The 23,945-nt window shown below is 41.2% G+C and overlaps 1 protein-coding gene across 4 annotated transcripts in view; it reads right to left on the minus strand.

The window, feature by feature from the left end:
- pde4a (phosphodiesterase 4A, cAMP-specific) overlaps nucleotides 1-16,583 on the minus strand; it is a 29,026-nt gene extending 12,443 nt beyond the window's left edge. Inside the window, exons 1-6 of one of the 4 annotated variants that reach the window (XM_083896755.1) lie at nucleotides 16,319-16,583; nucleotides 13,755-13,940; nucleotides 11,882-11,918; nucleotides 11,653-11,723; nucleotides 10,403-10,452; nucleotides 4,901-5,013 (exon numbers count right to left, since the gene is read on the minus strand). In XM_083896755.1, the coding sequence (XP_083752881.1) occupies nucleotides 4,901-5,013; nucleotides 10,403-10,452; nucleotides 11,653-11,723; nucleotides 11,882-11,918; nucleotides 13,755-13,940; nucleotides 16,319-16,512 (651 nt within the window). In that variant the 5' untranslated portion in view covers nucleotides 16,513-16,583. Of the gene's footprint in view, nucleotides 1-1,176; nucleotides 1,262-4,900; nucleotides 5,014-10,402; nucleotides 10,453-11,652; nucleotides 11,724-11,881; nucleotides 11,919-13,754; nucleotides 13,941-16,318 lie in introns of those variants that run through there. The other 3 variants (XM_083896756.1, XM_083896757.1, XM_083896758.1) reach the window with 3 other exon arrangements.
- Between the last annotated feature and the right edge of the window lie 7,362 nt (nucleotides 16,584-23,945).

The following is a 23,945-nucleotide window of genomic DNA, read 5'->3' on the forward strand; positions in this document are numbered from 1 at the left end:
AGGCAGAATCAGTCATCAGGAGCCAGGAAAGCCAAGTCAAGGCCAGTGGGACACATAGGCAGTAGACTCAGCCTAGACCTCCTCTCTCTTTCTCGCTCTCTTTTGTCCTTTCCTAATACTATAATGCTGAGTCATAGCTGCCGACCAACACTTCCATCGTGCCAGTCCGAGTGTCAGGACAAACAACACTCTGCTCCTGACACTGACTAATGAGGCAAACATGCAAACACTAAGCGAACATGACCATTGACTCTCCCACATATACACCTGTAAATGAGAGGGAAGGATGGAGAGCTCTGCCTGTCTGGGAATATCAGGCAAATACACACAGGTTGTTGTGACCTTCCCCTGGTCCAAAAAAAACACCATTAGCCCAATGTAATACAAAAGACTTTGTTTTAGTGGCTCAGTGGCAGGAAACAACATTAGAAGCAAAGCTGATGTAGCTAATAAACTTCCATAATATCTGTTTTCATACACTTGAACGAGGATGTTTCGTACACCTAAATGGAACTGGGCACAAAATGAAACACAGACTCATTCCTGTGACACTAAGTATCGTCCTTCACTGACAACACACTCTGCTTCCTCTTGTCTGTATTGAGGCCAGCCTCCAGGGGTAGAACGAGAGAGAGAGAGAGAAGGATGTGGGACACAGGTGTGTTAGATGGAAACAGGCATTATGTGACACTGCAACACACCTGCAGTAAAAAATGGCTGAACTACTTCATCACAAAGTCCCACAGCTTTTCCGTAGATGATTATAAGCAGCTCTATGTTTCCCACAAAGGACAAAAATGTAAACAAGAAGTGAGGACTGAGTCTGATATTGTATTTTTTGTTTGCAAGTGCTGCTTGCAATATAGAAGCACAGCGTGGGTTTTAATAAAGTATGTGCCTTCATCACTGTTCACATACACACACAATATCCTGCCTCTCAGACTCACTGTCAGACACGGAAAATCTTTTTTTGTCACCATATAAATTCAGCTTATAGTGAAGATTCTGCCTCATAAACACTCACACACTCACACTATCACACATGGGGTAAACACAGTTAGCAAAGATGTTAATGTATGCATAGATGTAGCTGTAACACACAAAAGTCCATAGGATCTATCCAAGATGGCCACTGACAGGCCTTGTTTGCACTCTGCAAGCCCATCTGAGCCCTACCTGGTCCCACCAGCCGATGAGCCAGGGCCTGGAGCAGGTCTCACAGAACAGGTCCACTAAGGGCGTCCTGCGCTCTGCTGCTGTCCCACCCGCCTCCAGAACCCCCCCAGCAGCTGCACCGAGGTCCAGCTCTGCCCCTGCCCTCCCCTGCAGCGGGCTGTAGCTGGAGGAGCGGGGCAGCCTGTAGCCCCCCGGCACAGGTGAGGGGCAGGAGGATGGCACGGGTTCAATGGCCTCCACCACACCCATGTTGAGGGTGACGGGAGGTTTGGGCCGATGGCACAGGCAGGAGGTGCGGTAGTGGAGCGGGGCAGGGGCGCTGCAGTTGCCCCAGTGGCATGAGGGCGTCGTCCGGGTGTGTGGGGAGAGGCCACAGCCAGTCAAGCCGGGACACTCCAGAGTGACGGCTGCCCCGAGAAGGGGCGAAGCAGCAGGGGAAGGGGGCGAGGATAGGGGCTGCTGATGCAGACTGTCCTCGTCTACATGCAGCAACCCAAAGCAGGCCACCCAGTCAGTACAGAGTCAGGCTCCAGCCTTAGTGTGGTCCAAAGATGAGGGTCCCCCGATGGGCAGACCAGGAACCCCCTGGAACCGGCTGCTGTGGAGACTACATCCTATCCCATTTGCTGAGCAGACTGACCCAAATCCACAGTCACTGCAGGGTCGAGGTGAAAGGAGGTCGATGGAGGAAATTTGAAGGAAAACAGAGGGGGAGAGGGAGCGAGGGACCGTCTGAAGGGCACAGAGAAGCAACGATAGAGGAGATGAGTGGCAATGCGAGAAAGATGTAAACGGAAAGATGACACTGTGGGAGCTGAGCTGCTTGACAAACAACAATAAGGAAATTCAGATGATGGAGGTGAGCGGAATCAGGAGATGGTGGTGTATGTAGAGCATGAAGATGACTGAAGTATGAAATGATGGAGGTGAAGTGAGCTCGGGTGGCAGCAGGAACATGCGGGAGAGGGAAACAGATGACAGGAAAAGAGGAAAACAAGGATAGAGAGGGAGACAGAGAGAGAGAGAGAGACAGAAGGGGATGCAGGCAGGCCTGTAGCTGACGGTCAGGCTGAAGAATCTGGTCTGGAAAAACACACACTCCCTCTCCCTGCGTCGTCTGCCCCTCCCCCACGGTTCTGATCCAGAGGCCCGGCCCAGTCCTACCCGTGCATCAACCCCATTTCAGCACCGCACAGGCAGCCACCACAGTCAGCCAGGCTGTGCCTCCCTGATAGTTCTGTAGCCAAGCGCCTCGGCTCCAAATCAGTCCATGCATCAGCTGGCCAAAAAAAGCCAGAGGTCTAATCCTGCCGCTTCAGGCTGCTCTGCCTCCTCCAATGCTCTGCCTCTTGCGCCATTTCCCTGGATGCTGTAGACAGCTCTCGCAAGCTAATCAGGCAGTGTGGCTGCAGGCGCATGCATGCATGCGTGCGTGTGTGTGTGTGTGTGTGTGTGCTCGCCTCTGCTCGGAGCCCTGAGTGCGCATGTGCGACAAGACAGCATGTACGTCTGTCGAAAATATGTGTGTGAGTGAGAGTGTGAGTAAGAGTGAGAGACTGAGTGGGAATATTCATGTGTGTACCTCCATGTTGGCAACAGTGCATAGACTTTCTGCAGCTTAGTTGTGGCTGCGAACAGGCAGCGACATATTCACAGAGACTCAGTTTACCCCAGGAGACATTACACACACGCGTACACACACACACTCTCTCCCTCTCTCTCTCACACACACACACACACACACACACACACACACACACACACACACACACACACACACACACACACACACACACACACACACACACACACACACACACACATTATGTCCTTTCCTCTGTCCTGTCACCAAAAAACCTGACCTGATTATAAACACAAACCATTGTTAAGTGCAAGTGCAGGCACAGGTATGATTTCAACAATAAAGCAAACAAGGCACACGGAGCTGTCTCTTTAAAAATTTAACACAACTAAAGAAGCATTGCCTCCATTTCATTGGCTGCTGCCTGAACCACATGGCTCGTGGTCAGAGTGGGAAGCCAATGACGAGGAGGGAAGGGCAGACCCTGCTGCTGCTCGATAGCAACCAAGGTTACAGCAGAGACATCAGCATCAGGACCCGTCACCCCCCAACTCATGTCCTCCCCACCCACAGACTGTCTCCCTCCCTCTCTCTCTACCTCTCTCCCATTTCTCCACAGATACTGTACAAACACATGCTGACAAAGCCTGCCCATGTGCACACTTACACACATGCAGATGTAGCAATGCATCGAAAAAAGATGTCCAGTGTGACCTCGCTGCACGTCTTGCCGTCATAAAAACAAATGTTTAACCACAGTAATCAATAATTATTTTGTTAATTTAGTTAAACAAAAGCCGCACAACGTGGTTTGACCACATATTATAACACGGTACAAATAACATTAATTATTATCAATATGACAAGGCTGCAGATAAACCTAGAAAACCTGCAAGAACATGGATGCGCACAGATAGGTGGCGCTCAAACACCGAACTCTGTCCCTCTGACCAGGTAAGGGTCATTTTTTTATTTTATAATTAATATAATTAATAATTGTATTCATTTATTATTTCCTTTAAAATCACATACTTTGCATTTTCAATGCACTTTGGTCTCGAGTGTTTGTCAAGGAAAAACAAATGCAAGACCAATCCTTTTAGTCTGGCTCTTAACTTATTTATTTATTTATTTACTTATTTGTATTTTGTCAGTTTATTATCCGTCGCTGGTCTCCAGATTCTGTCTCTGTGGTCTGTTTTTAAATCGTCTTTGATTCATATTATCTCCCTTTAATACTTTGCATTAATCTTAATCTCTTTTGAGAATTTATTTAAGCTACTTTTTATTTGTGACGTCTTTTTTTTTTTTTTTTTTTTTTTTTTTTGCACTGTGCTCCAGTTTTCTGTTTTGAAAAAGTCCGATTCTTTAAGTAGTTGAACAATGGATGCCACCGTTACACCAGAAATGCTTACCATCCAGAAGACACCTTTAACCAACCAACTGAACAAACAAAACAGCACCAAGGTCATTATAGTAAATGAAAACTAGCAAAACAACAAAAAAAATAACATTTAAATAAACATGAAAACTAGAGTTAAAAAAAAACAACTAACTGAAACTGAATTGTGTGTTTATAAAATTGTAGCGAAAATGTGTTTTGTTTTGGTCTCACTTTTCTCTCTTTAAATTAATGTGTGTTTATTATTTTCTCTGCTGGCAATTTTTAAAACGTTTTATTTGAGACAATGTTGTTTTGTTCATGTGTCTTTAGTCTATTGGCTATATGTTTTCCAACCTCAACACTATGATGCACCTATAAATCACCTGCCAAGTTTGAAGCCTGTCAAGCGAAATGTTGGACAGTTATGCGTCCAACAGACAAACAGATATTTAACAGGGACATGAGTTGGTTAGTGCTCCCTCCCCAAAGAGATTTCAGGTAATTGGTAAGTATTTCAAATGAAAATGTTTTACACGCGACCCATGCTGGGTTATTTTTACTTCACTGTGATAAATGATTGTGGTGGCGCAGCACAGTTTGTGTTCCCCAAAGAGTGGAAGCTGGTAATAAGGACGCAGCTGCATCCCATTTTAAAGCTGGTGAGGTAGTCACGTAAGTATTGAGTTCATGAGTGAACCGTCCCAGTGGAAGGACAGCGATAATTTGCAGTTGTGGTGTGGGGACAGTGGTGTGTGCACCTTGTTGGAGGCCATCTCGCTGACGGAGCGATGTGTCTGAATGGTCTCCAGCTGGTCCAGACACCAGTCAAGCTCCTCCAAAGTCTCCCGAGCCATCTGCTGGTACGTCTCCTCTGAGAGGGACACAAACACAAACACAGAGACAACACTGTCTTTATACATGAATCAGGACACAACAAAAATTAAAATAGACGTAAACTGACGCACACTCATGTAAACTGAACTACACTGACGTAACGTGATATAAACTGACTAAACTAAAGTAAACTGAAGCTAACTGAAGTAAATTGACGTAAACTGAAGCAAATTGATGTAAACTGAGATAAACTGAATTGAACTGATATAATCTGAAGCAAACTGAACTCAACTGAGGCAAACTGACGGAAACTGAAATACAACAGACGTAAACTGATGCAAACTGATGTAAACTGAAGTAAACTGAAGTAAACTAAGGTAAACTGAGGTAAACTGATATAAACTGAAACAAACTGAAGTAAACTGAAGCAAACTGACGTAAACCAAAGGAAACTGACATAAACTGACGTAAACTGACGCAAACTGACATAAACTGTCATAAACGGAAGCAAACTGAAGGAAACTGAAGCAAACTGATGTAAACTGATATAAACTGAGGTAAACTGATATATACTGAAGCAAACTGAAGTAAACTGAAGGAAACTGACGTAAACCGAAGCTAACTGATGTAAATTGTAGTAAACTGAAGCAAACTGATGTAAACTGACGTACACTGAAGCAAACTGATGCAAACTCATGTAAACTGAAGCAAACTGAAGAAAACTGATGTAAACTGAAGCAAACTGACGTAAACTGCAATACTCTTGACGTAAACTGAAGCAAACTGATGGAAACTGAAAACTGAAGCAAACTGACGTAAAGTGAAATACACCTGATGGAAACTGAAGAAAACTGATGCAAACTGAAGTAAACAGACGTAAACTGACACAAACTGTTGTAAACTCAAGTAAACTGAAGCAAACTGACGTAAAGTGAAGCAAACTGACGTAAAATGACGTACACTGAAGCAAACTCATGTAAACTGAAGCAAACTGAAGAAAACTGATGTAAACTGAAGCAAACTGACATAAACTGCAATACACTTGACTTAAACTGAAGCAAACTAATGGAAACTGAAGTAAACTGAAGCAAACTGACGTAAAGTGAAATACCCCTGACGGAAACTGAAGAAAACTGATGCAAACTGAAGTAAACAGACGTAAACTGACACAAACTGTTGTAAACTCAAGTAAACTGAAGCAAACTGACGTAAAGTGAAGCAAACTGACGTAAACTGGCGCAAACTCATGTAAACTGACGCACACTCATGTAAACTGAACTACATTGACATAACCTGACATAAACTGACTAAACTAAACTAAACTGAAGCAAACTGAAGTAAATTGACGTAAACTGACGCAAACTGATGTAAACTGACGTAAATTGAAGCAAATTGATGTAAACTGTGGAAAACTGAATTGAACTGATATAAACTGAAGCAAACTGAAGTAAACTGAAGTAAACTGAGGCAAACTGAAGTAAACTGAGGCAAACTGACGTAAACTGATGCAAATTGATGTAAACCGAACTAAACTGAGGCAAACTGACGCAAATTTATGTAAACTGAAGTAAACTGAGGCAAACTGAAGTAAACTGAAGCAAACTGAAATAAACTGAGGCAAACTGATGTAACCTGAAATATACCTGACGTTAACTGAAGGAAACTGATGTAAACTTAAGCAAACTGATGTAAAGTGACGTAAACTGATACAAACTGATGTAAACTGAAGTAAACTGAAGCAAACTGAAGCAAAGTGAGGCAAACTGACACAAACTGCAGCAAACTGATGCAAACTGATGTAAACTGAAGCAAACTGAAGCAAACTGAAGTAAAATGAAGCAAACTGACGGAAACTGAAGCAAATTGATGTTAACTGATGTAAACTGAGGCAAACTGACGTAAACTGAAATACACCTGACGTAAACTAAAGCAAACTGACGTAAACTGACATAAACAGTCGTAAACTGAAGCAAAGTGACGTAAACTGAAGCAAACTGAAGCAAACTGAAGTAAACTGAAGCAAAGTGACGTAAACAGAAGCAAACTGAAGCAAACTGAAGCAAACTGAAGTAAACTGAGGCAAACTGAAGTAAACTGAAGCAAACTGAAATAAACTGAGGCAAACTGATGTAACCTGAAATATACCTGACGTTAACTGAAGGAAACTGATGTAAACTTAAGCAAACTGATGTAAAGTGACGTAAACTGATGCAAACTGATGTAAACTGAAGTAAACTGAAGTAAACTGAAGCAAACTGAAGCAAAGTGAGGCAAACTGGCACAAACTGCAGCAAACTGATGCAAACTGATGTAAACTGAAGCAAACTGAAGTAAAATGAAACAAACTGACGGAAACTGAAGCAAATTGATGTTAACTGATGTAAACTGAGGCAAACTGACGTAAACTGAAATACACCTGACGTAAATTAAAGCAAACTGACGTAAACTGACATAAACAGTCGTAAACTGAAGCAAAGTGACGTAAACAGAAGCAAACTGAAGCAAACTGAAGTAAACTGAAGGAAACTGATGTAAACAGAAGTAAACTGAAGCAAACTGAAGGTAACTGAAGCAAACTGATGTAAACCGATATAAACTGAGGTAAACTGTCGTAAACTGAAGCAAACTGACGTAAACTGACGTAAACTGAAGCAAACTGATGTAAACTGACGTAAACCAAAGCAAACTGATGTAAACTGTCGTAAACTGAAGCAAACTGACGTAAACTGAAGCAAACTGATGTAAACTGAAGGAAACTGAAGGAAACTGATGGAAACTAATGGAAACTGAAGCAAACTGATGTAAACTGCAATACACGACGTAAACTGAAGCAAATTGATGGAAACTGACATAAAGTGAAATACACCTGACGGAAACTGAAGAAAACTGATGTAAAATGAAGTAAACAGACGTAAGCTGACAAAAATTGTTGTAAACTCAAGTAAACTGAATCAAATTGACATAAACTGAAATACACCTGACGTAAAGTGAAGCAAACTGACGTAAAATGAAGCAAACTGATGTAAACTGAAGTTAACTGATGTAAACTGAAGTTAACTGATGTAAATTGAAGCAAACTGAAGTAAACTGACACAAACTGATGTAAACTGGCGCAAACTCATGTAAACTGACGCACACTCATGTAAACTGAACTACACTGACATAATGTGACATATACTGACTAAACTAAAGTAAACTGAAGCAAACTGAAGTAAATTGACATAAACTGAAGCAAACTGAGGTAAACTGAAGCAAACTGAGGTAAACTGAAGCAAACTGATGTAAACTGACGCAAACTGACGCAAACTGATGTAAACTGATGTTAACTGACACAAACTGACGTAAAAACTGAAGCAAATTGATGTAGACTGAGGTAAACTGAATTGAACTGATATAAACTAAAGCAAACTGAAGTAAACTGAGGCAAACTGAAGTAAATTGAGGCAAACTGACGTAAACTGAAGCAAATTGGTGTAAACTGAAGTAAACTGAAGCAAACTGAAGTAAACTGAGGCAAACTGAGGTAAACTGACGTAAACTGAAATACACCTTACGTAAACTGAAGGAAACTGATATAAACTGAAGCAAACTGATGTAAACTGACGTGAAATTAAGCAAACTGATGTAAACTGAAATACACCTAACGTAAACTGAAATACACCTGACGTAAACTGAAATACACCTGACGTAAACTGAAGGAAACTGATGTAAATTGAAGCAAACTGAAGCAAACTGATGGAAATTGAAGCAAACTGATGGAAACTGAAGCAAACTGACGTAAACTGATATATAACTGAAGCAAACTGAAGAAACTGAAGTAAACTGAAGTAAACTGAAGCAAACTGATGTAAACTGAAATACACCTGACGTAAACTGACATAAACTGTCGTAAACTCAAGTAAACTGAAGCAAATTGACATTTACTGAAATACACCTGACGTAAACTGAAGTAAACTGATGTAAACTGACGTAAATTGACGTAAACTGAGACAAACTGAAGCAAACTGACGCAAACTGCAGCAAACAGATGCAAACTGACGTAAACTGAAGCAAACTGAAGTAAAATGAAGCAAACTGAAGTAAACTGATGTAAACTGACGTAAACTGAAGCAAACTGATGTAAATTTAAACAATTGAAGAAAAATTATGTAAACTGATGCAAACTGACGCAAACTGGTGTAAACTGAAGCAAACTGATGTAAACTGATGTAAACGGAAGTAACCTGAAGTAAACTGAAGCAAACTGGTCCCTATAAGATAAATGATTACATTTTAAGGTGAAGACATGTTTTAAACAGTTTTGTAACAGTACTTTGTTATTACAAATACAAAATTCATGTATCTGTACTTTGTTATTTATACACTGAACAAAAATATAATTTTTTTTCAAATATTGTTCTAAATCTGTGTTAGTGAGCACTTCTCCTTTGCCGAGATAATCCATCCCATCTCACAGGTGTGGCTTATCAAAATGGTGATTAGACAGCATGAATATTGCAGAGGAGTGCATTAGGCTGGCCACAAAAAAAGGCCACTCTGAAATGTGCAGTTTTGCTTTATTGGGGGGTCTGGGGGGGGGGGGGAATCAGTCAGTATCTGGTGTGACCAGCATTTGCCTCACGCAGTGCAACACATCTCCTGGCAGGAACTGGAACATGGTGTCATATACAGCAATCCACCGGGATTCATCCATGAAGAGAACACCTCTCCAACGTGCCAGACGCCATCGAATGTGAGCATTTGCCCACTCAAGTCAGTTATGGCGACGAAATGCAGTCAGGGCGAGACCCCGATAAGGACGACAAGCATGCGAAGGAGCTTCCCTGAGATGGTTTCTGACAGTTTGTGCAGAAATTCTATGGTTTTCAAACCGATTGTTGCAGCAGCTGTCTGGGTGGCTGGTCTCAGACGATCTTGGAGGTGAACATGCTGGATACAGAGGTCCTGGGCTTGTGTGGTTACACGCAGTCTGCGGTTGTGAGGCCAGTTGGATGTACTGCCAAATTGTCTTTGGAGACGGCTTATGGTAGAGAAATGAACATTAAATTCACGAGCAACAGCTCTGGTGGACATTCCTGCAGTCCCTCAAAACCTACAACATCTGTGTTATTGTGCTGTGTGATAAAACACATTTCAGAGTGGCCTTTTATTGTGGCCAGCCTAAGGCACTCCTATGCAATATTCATACTGTCATTATCTCGACAAAGGAGAAGTGCTCACTAACACAGATTTAGACAGATTTGTGAACAATATTTGAGAGAAATGGTGATTTTGTGTATATAGAAAATGTTTTCGAGCTTTGAGTAAAAACAAAAGTGTTCCATTTCAATTTTTTTAAGGGTATTTCTAGATACTTTTACTTTGACTCCTCATTTCCTCTAACTGTCTTTGTTACTCGTTAAGGAGTTTAGTTGTTGACAACATACCAGAGAGTGTGGCTTGGGGAACAGTGGATTGGCTTGTCACTGGTGACCTCCTGTGGACAAACACCTCGTTACAGCAGGAGAACAACAACAACACGCCGCTGCCCCCTGCTGGGGTTCAACACATATTCAACATTGCAGGATGAAGCAAAAAGAAAAAAGACTGGGCTCTCTCACAGAGGGGGAGAAAATCCACAGTTGCTTTTACGTGAAATATATAAAATATTGAAGTTTCCAGAAACAGTCAGAGACACAGAAAGCCTGAGCTCAAACAACAGCCTTCACAATTATGTGGTGAGTGAGGCATTTTCAGGGCATAACACTGCATAATTACAGATGCTGATAATTCTGTGGTTCATAATACATATACAGTGCTGTGCAGAAGTCTTAGGCCACCATTAGATGTGTTGTTTTAGCAATGCTATAACGAAAATAAAGGATCATTATTTCTAAATCACTTTATTGGAACACATCCAGAAAATATGTATGCACTTTTTTGTCGTTTAAAAAAAAAAATCAGAATGTTGATTAATGTTACTGGTAAATCCTGTGTTTGTCCTACTATTTCATTTGAAGAAATATCTGCTGTAAAAAACATCTATTACGGCAGGTTTATTCAAGACTTGCTTGAGCATTACATACACACACGTTGCATGAGTTAAACTCATTGACAGCTCGCTAATATATAAGAGCAGCTTTAAGTCGCAACACTTCATTCCAAATTCACACGATCACAGGATTTGACAGACAGAAAAAAACAACAGAGCTGGTGGTGCCTGAAACTTTTGCACAGTACTGTATATATATATATATATATATATATATATATATATATATATATATATATATATATAAATATTATTGATGCAGTGCTTAAAGCCCTGCCAACTCCAGCTCCTACTCTCCACTACATTACAAAGGAAATCAATTTTAGTCTTATTGAGCGTCTGCATATCGTCTGGGTAAAGTCAGGGCCGTTTTGGCTGAGGTGCGGAGTTTCTCTGCACCTCAGCGAGAGTTGGAGAGAGGCCAAAACGATGCAGATCATATTTTCCTTGAGCGTATGGTCGTCAGATAGTGATAAACTGGGTAATCTTGACGGTAAATGTGTTTTTTTCCCCACGAGAGCAAGGATACAGAGTAAACACACACTTACATATATATGCACATACACTGCACACAAAGCAGGCAGACGTGACGAGCATGAGTCGAGGGAAGGGGGGGAAGCGTGTGTTTGACAGCATGATACTGACTTGTTAGTGGGTGTTGTGACATTGGCGAGGATGGTGAAGTTGCTTCTTACAGTTCGTAGGCTGGCCAACACCTGGGGCACGGACGGACAGCGTAGGAAGGAGAGAAGGAGGTAGGGAGAGAAGAGGAGAGGGAGGGAGTGGGGAGGAAGAAATTCACTGCACTAATTAACGACCCTTCTCTAGTCATTTGCAGCAATTAGACGTATCAGATGAGATGCTTGAGGCATACCTGAGCGAAAGGGGTGACGATCATGTCTTCAGCGTGCCTGCAGGGGAATGTTTGAGAAAGACAAGAGAAAAGAAAAAGGAGAATGCCCTCAGTGTTTATATGTGTTTATAAATTAGTCTGTGAGCTGCATGTTTACAAAGACCCATGTGACCCATCTAAACAGGGAAATGATCCTGACACACGTTCAGACCTGGTTTTAACATCCGTTCCTCAGTGAGCTCGTCACACATAGGACCGTACACTCCTGGCTAGGGTTGCAAAATTCTGGAAATTTCCAAAGCTGGAAACTTTCCATGGGAATTTGTGGGAATTAATGGAAATTATTCAAGTTGAAAGTTGGGAACATAAGTATAGTTGGTAAAAAACAAAAAATCTACACATCTACATTCTACATATCTGCAGTCTCCTGCCTCTTGAGAGCTACGGACACCTGTTTTCACTTCAATGCAGGGGTGGACGGTGTATAGGGACGATTTGGGCGACACCCTCCCAACTAAGTGGAGAAAGATTATTTTTTTTCCTCAGCAATTCCAAAGATCCTTAGTACTAATATTCCTTTCAGTCGTCTCTGCCAGCAAAGGTAGTTATTATCAGTGTTCTAGACATATTATCTGTCATTGTCCAATCAGAATCGTCAGATTCCAGTCACGTTTTATGGTTCCGCCTCTTCTGGGGCGATTTGATAGATGTGGAGAATCGCCCGAAAATTCTCCAATTGACTGTCATGTTAAAACATTTTTTTTTTCGAAAAACATACCCTCCATACCCTCCAGCAAAGAGAGGAGGGAATAACTTCTCTTCACTCGTTTATTCGGTCCCAGCACGAACTGATAAGTACATGTAGTTTGACCAGTGCCACAGAGTTCACGCTTTCATACGTGTTAGCTGTTTATAGCTCATAGCAGCGGACATCAGTCATTTGAAGCTACGTTCGTTAGCTTGTTTGCTAACATTGTTGATGTTTTAATCGCTCAGGGTTTAACTGCAGATTAAACTTCACGCAAATCAGACAATCGGACTGTTTTGTGTAAGAGAGTATTGTAAGATGCATTTATCAACACATCTAAAGATCCAATTCTGCATTTTCCTTTACACTTAATGAATAATTTGACTGCACTATCTTCATATATATCATCATATGTTTGTTGTATGTATCTGGTAAAGGTTGTGAAAGCTCTTGATCCTTGGTCAGTGAATAAATACTTGACTTAATATGCTGCCCCTGTCTTTATGTGGTTGTGCTTTAGCTGTTTTACATCATACATTAGATTCATGTAAATAATATTTGTTTATCAAGTTGCCATCTAGTGGACACAAGGAGGACTGTTAATCACCCAACAACACATTGATACTGTCTTGCTTTATGCACCTATTAAATGGGTCACCTTAATCATTATCAGAAAAAAATGCCCCCCCTGAAATTTTCTTCAAGAGCCGCCACTGCTTAAATTAAGTATTGTTTTTAGTGACTGTGTGTCTGTCTGTTCATTTGTTTGTGCTTCCACACTTGCACTTGCCAATATGAACAACAGAGGCTTGTTGCGTGAAGTCTGTCATCTCTGATTGCCTTGTTTTTTTCTGTGATCATATTTAGGAGCGTTCAGACTCCATGGAGTCACGAGATCGGATGTTAATATCAGCTCAGAAAGACAACAGCAGATAATTAATCACGATGTCATTAGCATTTTGTTTGCATAATTACAGTTGTGGTGCGACTGTGTTGATTACGATGATGTGGAGTCTGTGTGTGTGTGTGTGTGTGTGTGTGTGTGTGTGTGTGTGTGTGTGTGTGGGTGTGTGTGTGTGTGTGTGTGTGTTTGTGTGTGTGTGTGTCTGCTGAGTGATGGATCCACGTTGATGGCTTCATTCTTACCCCTCACTGTTGACAGAGGAGTTGCGTGACATGGTTTTGGGTGACGTGTCGTAGTCAGAGTCAGAGCGGTACAGGAAGGACTCCCTGCGCTGACTCTGGGGGAAAGACGGGTGCAGCACCACCCCAGGACTCGCCTGCGAATCCATGGGACTGCGGCCTGGTGAGGGACCATTCTCCGAATCGAAGCTGAAGGGTCAGACAAGACAGAGAGAGGAAAATTCTGTTTATGTCTGTTACATTTTCAATCTAAGTGTTTGTTTTTCGCCGCTGCTCTTATCTGATCTGGAGGAAAAAACAAACAAACACCGAACACAATCATCTGACACCGTCCTCCTTTCGTGTTTCTCGTTTGCTGAGCGGGGAAGTTGTAGAGAGAGAAATATGTGACAAATGCCGCAGCATTAAAGCCATACAGCTGCAACTCTGCAGTGCTGTTAAACCGGCAGACTGCCACCGTTGGCCCCGTGAGAGTCACACTGTAGTGATAAGTCGTCTTCTGGAGCCACTTACGAGAGCAAAATGAACCAAATCACCCTTGTGTGGAGGACGAGCGTGATGGAGAGATGTGATGATTGAGATGTTTCTCAAACCCAAAGGAAACATATTGTTAACAAATGTATCTGCTATCACAAAAAAATGGATATTCATTTACAGACAGTGGCTGTGATTAAAGTAAGTAAGTTGTACTTTAATTGTACACATGAAGTGAATTTTGGACTGTAGCCATTAATATGTGATCATTAATATTTATCATATTTTTAGGACTCTGATATGGTAGGTTTGCCAAATGATCTTCCTTTTCTGAAACAGGCTCTTTATGCAGCATCTTTCATACAACATGTTCTGCTCAAGGACACAGAGACAGGAATTGAACCAACAACCTTCCAGTTGAAAGACAACTGCCCTCAGGGCCTGATTGCAGCCATTAACCCTTTTTTTTTGCCACCAGCAGAGTCGCCACCTGGTGGTTAATTGCTATCTCTTCACTTTCTTTTCAAACCAGAAGATTGTCTGTGGCAGTGGCCAGCAATTGTTGGCCTGTGGGTCCAAACTGGCCTGGCAGCATCAGTATCTGGCCCAGCAGATGATTTAACAAATCTGATTTTAAATGATTTTCTTATCTTCACACAAAAAAAATTAAATTGCATATGGATATGAAAAAAACAAAAAACATAAACATATTCAAATAGATTCGGTTGCTAGAATTGACAGTTAAAACTAAATATTTGGTTTGAAAAATACAAATATAAACACTGCTCTTGTCATGAAGACAGCAATGCTTGGAGAGTAAATGTCTGTAAAATAACTAATATCATATGTTATTGTTCTGTAGAAGCAACAGTAATTCTTAAAACTGCAACAATGCACAGTAAATATTAACAGTACATATCTCACACGCTTTTGTCTTAGTAACAAGCTGCTGATGGAAAACAACATCCACCTTATTGTTAGGTTAAGGCAGCAAATGTGACTTTTTGTTTCTGACTGAAGACGTTTTAAGGCACCATGTGATGGACAGCTAGTGCCATGCAATAGGTGCTTGGTTGCAGGTGTAGGTTGCAGCTCCACCCCTCTCCCACCCCTGTGCTCTTCCAGATATGGTATCTCCTGGTTTCAATTCACACTGTTGCACTGACCAGAATACATGGCCTTGACAACGGATGATGTCATGGTGAGTTTACACATGGACCCTAGTAGAGACAACAACAAACTTCTCGGGTTACTCTTTTTTTCTCCAACATCTGCAGTTTGAAACTTTAAACTTCTCCACAGCAGCCTTTAGTAAAAGAAACAACAACAACCTCAGATTAAGTTTTCCTGAAAGGAAAAAAGATTCAGGAATTAAGTTACTACTTATTTAACAAGGAGTTTGGTGTCATAGAGAGAAGTACACTGCTGAATTATTTTTCCCACCAAAACAGCAACAAGACTTCTGCACACAAAGATAAATCAAAATATGTGACTGCAGCCAGTCACACGTCAGCATAAGTAAACACATAGTGAAGCAGACTGCGGTGTCGCTGCGGCGTCTATTTTTAAAGTGGAGCAACTTTTATCTCGACGACGCCTCCCAAACTTTTGTCATCAACATGGGTTATGGACGCCTTTCACTTTAACTTCCAAAACTGAGAGTGAAGTGCGGATATTTTTAGATGTTACACACAAAAAATTGGCCAATTAGGAGCCATTCCTGTCCTGTCCCCAGAAGGCCTTGCGACAACAGGTGACATTATCATTTAATGAGTAATGAAAAGCACAAATGCCTGCACTAATCCCTGTTTTTATTTATTTATATCCCTCAGAGTAATTATGATACTGGTGTTTCTAAAATCATGCACGTTGCCCCAAATCTAACCCATCTGACAAATGTTACTGCAGTGTGGGCAGGGAGGAATTATTTACTTTGTGAGTCATTTCACAGACACAAACACAAATATCTTCACACAGACACACACACACACATATATATATGTGTGTGTGTGTGTGTGTGTGAACATATATAGATGGGTTAGTAAGGGTTGAGCGGAAAAGTATAGGTCAGTGGCTTGGATGCAGAACTGTACCTGCAGAAATAGTGAGACGAGCGACTGTGCTCCTGAATACTGCGGTTCAGTTTCATTCGGCGAAACAGAGCAGAGCCCCCGTGTTCTCGAGACTGATCGAGCGGTGACAGAGGTGAGGTGAGAGGGGGCGCCGGAGCCAGACCCTCAGGACTCTCGCACAACCTCAGCTGTCGTGTCAGCTTCCTCTGACTCATCGCTGCCCACTCTGGCCCTGCCGGAGCCGCAAACTCCCCCAGCCTCGACTGGATATTGGCCGCCTCGCTCTCTGAATGGCCTGTAGCTCGTCCCTCGTCCCTCCCTCCCACGTCGTACCACTCAAACCACCACCCTCGTCTATTTTTTTTAGCACATTGGCTCAAGTCTCAGGCAAAACTGTCCTCAGTGCAACACAGGATCCAATAACAGCCCGATCCTCCCTTTAGTCCGGCCCCCCCCACACGTTTCATGCCAGCGGAGTCAAAGTGCATCAGCATGCATATCCAGTGCTGTTGATCCTCAGAGGCCTGGATGCTTAAGCTCCAGTTTCCCCAGTTAGTTTGTTCTAAGGATTTATGCAGGTCTTAATCCTTGCCCGTGCAGGTTTGAGATGTGTCTGTCCCTCAGCCTCAGAAGGAGTTCCCTCAGATTGAGGCCATTTCACCTCTGCAGCTCCCGCTGCTGGAGTCCTGGAATGACCTCTGTGCACGACCTAATTAACCAGACTTTTTGCCCTTCAGGTTGTCGCCTGTCTGTTACTCGTCTCTCTGTCTCTCTCTCTGTCTCCCCCCCCCCCCCCCCCAATAATGTGCTCTCACGCTCCTTATCTCACTGTTCACAGTTGCTCTGCAGCAACAGGAAGGCTGATCAGTGAAAGAGCAACAGAAAAACACACACATTGAAAGAAGAGATTGAGAACAACCCCTGAAAGAGGAGGAGAGTAGGGTTTGGAGAAGAAGAAAAAAACGGGTTGACTCATACCCCCTGTGTAAATGTTTACATGTTCTGCTAAAGTGTGTGCAAGGTTGACGCCCAAAACATGTTGTATTTTGACACCAATAGCCTTGCTCAGCAGCAGCAGCAGAGCTCACCTTGGCCTTTTGCCGGCCACAGACACTGTGGCGCATTAATATTCTCCATGAACAACAATTAGACCATGAAACAGCTTTCAAACAAGGTGCATGAGGTCAGTCTGAATGAATGTGGCCATGTCAGACACTTTTTTTTTTACACGTTTAATGGCTGCACTCTGCAGCTCAGAATTCAGATATACTATACTGCAGCATTAATAATTTAGGAGAAAAAAAAGAAGCAATGTTGGACCTGTGGAACAAAGGTTTGCTGTTGCTAATGTTTTTTTGATTACTTTCATAACAGGAGGTATTGATTAATCGCTTTGTTACAACCTCATTAACTTTGCAAAACAGTTGTTTTGGTGTGTTTTTTCGAAACAGCAGATTGTGGAAAGGGAAGGAAACCAGTGGTTGGCAACTTCTCTGTTTTGCAAAAATGTACTGTATGAACTACAGTATAAACACTGATACTCTCATAGATGAGTCATTAAAACTCAAGTGTGTCCTAGTGAGAAGTCGTTAAGATCACATCTGAATCAGTGACGTGCAGTCAGGGTAGGCAGTGCCAACCCTAGGCAGTGCCATTGCGTTGTATTACAGACCAAAGGCAAAGACCTCCGATAGCTACGCCGCCTTTTGACGTAACTGTACTGTGTTTGTGCTGCATTTACGTTCACATTGCTTTTGTGAATTGTCAACACACCGTCACGCCCTCTCGCTGTTTTGCGTCCAGCAATTTAGCGGGAGGTGTAATGATGGCTCTACAAGAGAGGCTTAAACATTTCTTAAGGCTGGCATTTGATGAAAAACGGAAGCTTTTATTAGAGAGGAGACCCACGCCTGAGCTACCGGACCTTCTCCAAAGGAAGGGACAGACAGTTATATGTACTTTTTAAAAAGAGTGAAATAAGAAAAAGGACAGAGCAACTGTAAACTCTGTAGACTGAAGACCAAAGAGACTTTTATAACTCTGTCATCGACAACTTTGGGAAGAAGGAACGGCGCATGGACTTTATCTTCAAATGAACTAAGGAAGTCTGAACTAACTCTCTCTCTCTACCGCCCTCCCTCTCTTTAACACGCAACGCACATGTGCACGCACACACACACACAGTTTAAGTTTCTGTTATAGTACAGTACTACAATCTTGATATTCTCAGATTGCATGGTGCACTGACTGCAACGTATGAAACACTAATTTAGTGTGTGTACGTCTTGGTCTGTGACTGCCTACCTACCCTAGAGCTCACCACACGTCACTGATCTGAATTCAGTTCCAAGATGGAATCCAGTGCTCCAAGAAGAGCTGATGTACAGGAACAACATACAGAACGACCATGTTCACTACTTTATTTTTACCAGCACCAAGGAGGTTGTTTTCATTGGTTTGTCCTGTTATTAACTTCCTGTCTACAGTTTTTTTTTTACAGATTAATCTGATTTTTGTGTGAAGAGTGTCACAAGACAAGTATGCACATGATGAATTGTATTATATTTAATTCGTGTTTTTAATGAAAATGACCTATGGAAACCCATTTCCCCCACATGTAAGAAAACAAAAAGGGGGGGGGGGTGCATTCCCAAGTGATACTAAGTCATAATAATGAGATGTGATGTCATAATAATGAGATATGATAGAACAATCTCCTACTCCTACTACAAGAAAGAACATTTTGAACACAGCAATAAATCCAGTAGATACCTAGCAAAGCAACTTAAACTAAATAAAGAAAAAAAACCTATTCATTCCATAAAAATTAAATCAACCCATAAATTAACCTGGTAAATTAACCCATGCACTGGAAGAATTTTTTAGAGAATTCTATAAAAACTTATATTCATCAAACAATAACTCATCTAGTACAGACATTTTTAAACTCCATAGAGCTACCAAAACTTAATAATGAGCAGGTCAAGTCTATGGAGTCCCATATCACAATAGCTGAAATGAATGAAGCCCCACATCATATGCCAAACAGGAAAGCCCCAGGACCAGATGGATTCCCAGTGGAATTCTACAAAACATTTTGGCCTACACTAGCACCAACATTCTATAAAATGGTCATAGAAACTAAGGAAAGTGGCAGTCTTCCCCCACACATAAACACAGCACATATCTGTCTCCACCTCAAACCAGAGAAAGACCCCTCACTCTCATCCAGCTATCGTCCAATCTCACTCATAAACGCAAAGCCCTAGCAAGGAGATTGGAAAAAATCATCCCCTTCATAATCCACCCAGACCAGACAGGATTCATTAAGGATAGACATTCAACTACTAATACACACAGACTAGTAAATATTATAGACTACTGCACAATCAATAAACTTAAAGCAACAGTGGTCTCACTAGATGCAGAAAAAGCATTTGACAAAGTAAACTGGGAATTCCTTCTTGTTACAATGCAACAATTTGGATTCAGAGAAAACTTTATCTCCTGGATCAAAATTGTGAACAGTTCACCCAGCGCCTCTGTCCGGACAAATGATCAAACTTCTCCAAGTTTCACCCTCCAGAGGTGCAACAGACAAAGTTGCCCACTCTCTCCGTCACTGTTTGCCGTCTTTATTGAACCACTCGCAGCAGCAATCCGTGCAAACAAAAATATTAAAGGAATTCAAACAACAAAAATACATCACAAAATAAGCCTCTATGCTGATGATGTGTTGCTTTTCCTTCAAAACTCACAAAGCTCTCTCTCCGAAACCATTTCACTTATTAATACATTTTCAGCCATATCAGATTACTCAATAAACTGGACAAAATCAATTATCCTACCTATTAATTATAGCTTCAAACCATCACCATCAAGCCCTCTGAAGTCAGGAAACATCAGATATCTGGGTATACATGTTTCCTCCAGGCTGCCAGAACTAACACAATAAACTATACTCCACTACTTAAATCAATAGAGGATGACCTCCTATGATGGAATTCTCTACCTATATCACTTATGGGAAGAGTTGCCACTATAAAAATTAAGATTTTACCAAAAATCAATTACCTCTTCTTAAGATCCCCACCCAACCTTCACCAATCTGGTTTAAATCACTAGACTCTGCCACAACTAAATTCCTCTGGAAAAACAAACCAGCACGCATTAGCTTAAAAACCCTCCAAAAAACACAAGCCTATTCTTCTGAACTCCCACAATTACTTTCTAGCAAATAAGCTTCAGCATGTCCAAAAATTGATTAAACCCAACCCACTGCACAGCCTGTGGCTTGACATAGAAGAAACACTGCAAATAAATCAAAATCTGCCATTTATAGGCAAAACCATCAAACGGCATCAGTGCTTTAAAAGCCTAAATATAAATACTTCCCTGTCAGCCTGGTGGGAATACACACATGCTCATGCTCACACACAAGCACACACCCCACTACAATATAAGATCAAACTGAACTGATATAGCTGTTGTAAACCTGGTTACCCTCACTTCATATGGTCGTTAACGGTTACTAGAAACCATACCTGTTAACAAATAAATGTCAGTCAAAATCTGTTTATGTTCTGTTCTGTGAAGTTCTGTCTGCTTTGTATCAATTTATTTAGACACTGTCATTGTTATTGTTGCCTGTGCATCTCTCCCTCTCTTCCTCTGTACCCAACCCCCCCTACTAAGTCATAATTATAAGATACTAAGTCATAATAAAGGTATACTAAGTCATAATTGTAAGATACTAAGTCATAATAAAGGTATACTAAGTCATAATTATACGATAATAAGTCATACTTCTGAGATAGTAAGTCATAATAAAGGTATACTAAGTCATATAGTAAGTCATGATTCTGAGATAGTAAGTCATAATGAGATACTATTTTTATAGTAATAGTATACTAAGTCATAATAATGATAATATTATACTAAGTCACAATTATAAGATACTAAGCCATCATAATAATATAGTAAGTCACAATAATAAGAAAGTAAGTCATAATTAGATGCTATATCATAATAAAGAGATATTAAGTAATAATCATTACTAATGAGATATTAAGTCACTAGACCACTGAGTGTAACCAGAAACAGGCAGTATTACCGTTGCCAAAAAGTGATCTGTGGCTTCTACAGCTTGTGGCTGAAGGGTTTCATTAAGGAGCCCATTCAGCTTCACATGTACAGGTGTTTAACAGATAAAGTCTTAAGGACCCAAATCAGTTTCTGGCACTGATTTTGACATTGAATTTTAAAGCCTCTGCTTTAATTCTGTTATCTCAAGAGCACAGAATAATCTTATTTCATGACCGCGGGATAACATGGCCAGTTGTCTCATGATGACGAGATAACAAAAGTTAAAAAGGTTCTTCTTCCCTCTTTACTAATCATTTCTTTATTTATCAGAGTTGGGGAAGTGAAGCGCCAGCAGCAGCTCGGAGGCTCTGACAGCTGAAAATGTCACAAAACGAAGAATCTATTGATGTTCAGTCTAACCTGTGTGTGTGTGTGTGTGTGTGTGTGTGTGTGTGTGTGTGTGTCTGTCAGTTTTCATCTTAGGAGAAGCTTTACAGACAATCACACCATCCTGCTCGTCATGTGATGAACACATGAATTAACTCGTCATCACTCGGGGAAACGAGATCTATTATCCTGAAATAACACATTAATTTATCTCATTATCATGAGATCCCAGGCCATTATCCCCTGATAACAAAGATGATTGTTTTGTGATGTTCAGATAACACACACACACACACACACACACACACACACACACACACACACACACACACACACACACACACACACACACACACACACACACACACACACACACACACACACACACACAAACACCACATTGATATAAGCAGTGTACAATTAGTGTAATACCTAATCCATCCATCCATTTTACCACTCTATCCTCACGGGGGGGTTAGGGTTAGAGACAAAGTCATTTTACTTTCAATTTAGAGTGACCAATTTAACTAATCCCTATATTTCATGTTTTTGGACTGGGGAGGAAGAGAAAAGCCACGCACACATGTAGAGAACATACAATAAGGCACTGTGGCACGTTTCTATGAGTATTATTAAAAGTGCATTATGTAATAAATCTAAAGCAACTGGCCATAAAATCCTCCTAATATGTCACAGAGACTCAGGAATAATGTTCATATAACAAACTGAACTCAACAACAACAACAGTACAGACAAAATATTTGCATTAAAGAAAATATTTTTCAGACTGCAAATCATGTTTATATTTTGAAATCATGTTTTGGCATGTGGCGCCACCTACCACCATCTACCAATCATTGCAGCCAGTAGAGTCTCAGCTGCCGAGCAACCACGGGTTGCCAGTTACGTCAGAAAACGAAACCTAAAAGGCATATGGCACCTTTAAATCTTTTACTCAGTGATTAGAAATAAGATTATGTTACTCATCTGTTACAAAATTATTGCTATGGCTGTATTGTACTGTAATTTAAAATATTACAGTTTTTACATTAAATCAACAGGGACTAGAGTAGAGTCTGAAAAAATTGTTTCAGCAGGGGTCAAGGGGTCGAACTTTCAAACTTCTTTTTGAGAAAAAATCAAGGTCAAAATAGATTCATGATACAGTACATCTTTTAGGATCTGTTCAACATCATTTCTATCTCACTCAGGTGACCCATCCGGGGTTGATCAAGTCCCGGATTATTTTCTAGCAGCACCAATTTACGGGCTCGCCCTCTTTATCCAAATCCACATAATCCACTTTATCCACAATCCACATAAGCAAAAAAAAAATACAATTATAACTTGATATTATGAGCTCTGCGTCATATGCTGTTGAGTCCTGATTAAATTTAGTTTTTGAATTTTGAATTTTTCTCACCACACACAGGGACTCGTGCTGACTTGTTGGCAGCAGAGCTAACCTTTAGTCAGTGTTTAGAATACAGATTGGACAGCTGCGAGCCAGCGAGTGCTGCCTGTTTGACATTCCTCATTTGTGCGCTTATTATTCGCCGATGAGACACAAAGGGAACAGATATTCACAGTTTGAAGATTTGCTACCAGATGACACGACTCGTGAATAGTATCTGTTTTTTTTTTTCCTTCTGCCTTTTTTTTCCTCCTCCATCGAGAGCAGAAAGGAAAACAAAAAAAAAGAGAGAGGCAAAGAAACCTGCTGCATGAATTCAATGTTCCACCTTTCAGGGAGTAGCTTAAATCCAGAGCACTGTGAAGAACACAGTGAAGATAAGATGCCCTGTCAAGTTGTTTCCTCCTCCACGCTCCACTTCCACTTCCATTCCAAGTCCCGTATTCTTTTTATTTTTCTTTCTTTCCCCCCTCTCTGCCTCCTCCTTCTCCTGGTGGAGAGTATCTACCATTTGTTTATGATGCACTGGGGGATGGATGATGGAGCTCATCCCAGAAAGTCACCGGTGAAAAGGCCTCACGTCGACGCAGCGTCTTTGAACATCGATTTTTCAAAGGCAAAGTTTGGCAAAATGTCGTGAATTCTAATGCACATGACAGTTTACTATTGTGATCTCAGGGGGAGCTGATGATGAAGAGACCATTATTCCATCTCCTGTTTAATACAGAGCTCAATATAGCTGGTGAAGCCTCTCAGAGTGAC

Source organism: Microchirus variegatus, assembly GCF_963457635.1.
Source record: "Microchirus variegatus genome assembly, chromosome: 10".
In the NCBI taxonomy this organism is placed as follows: domain Eukaryota; kingdom Metazoa; phylum Chordata; class Actinopteri; order Pleuronectiformes; family Soleidae; genus Microchirus; species Microchirus variegatus.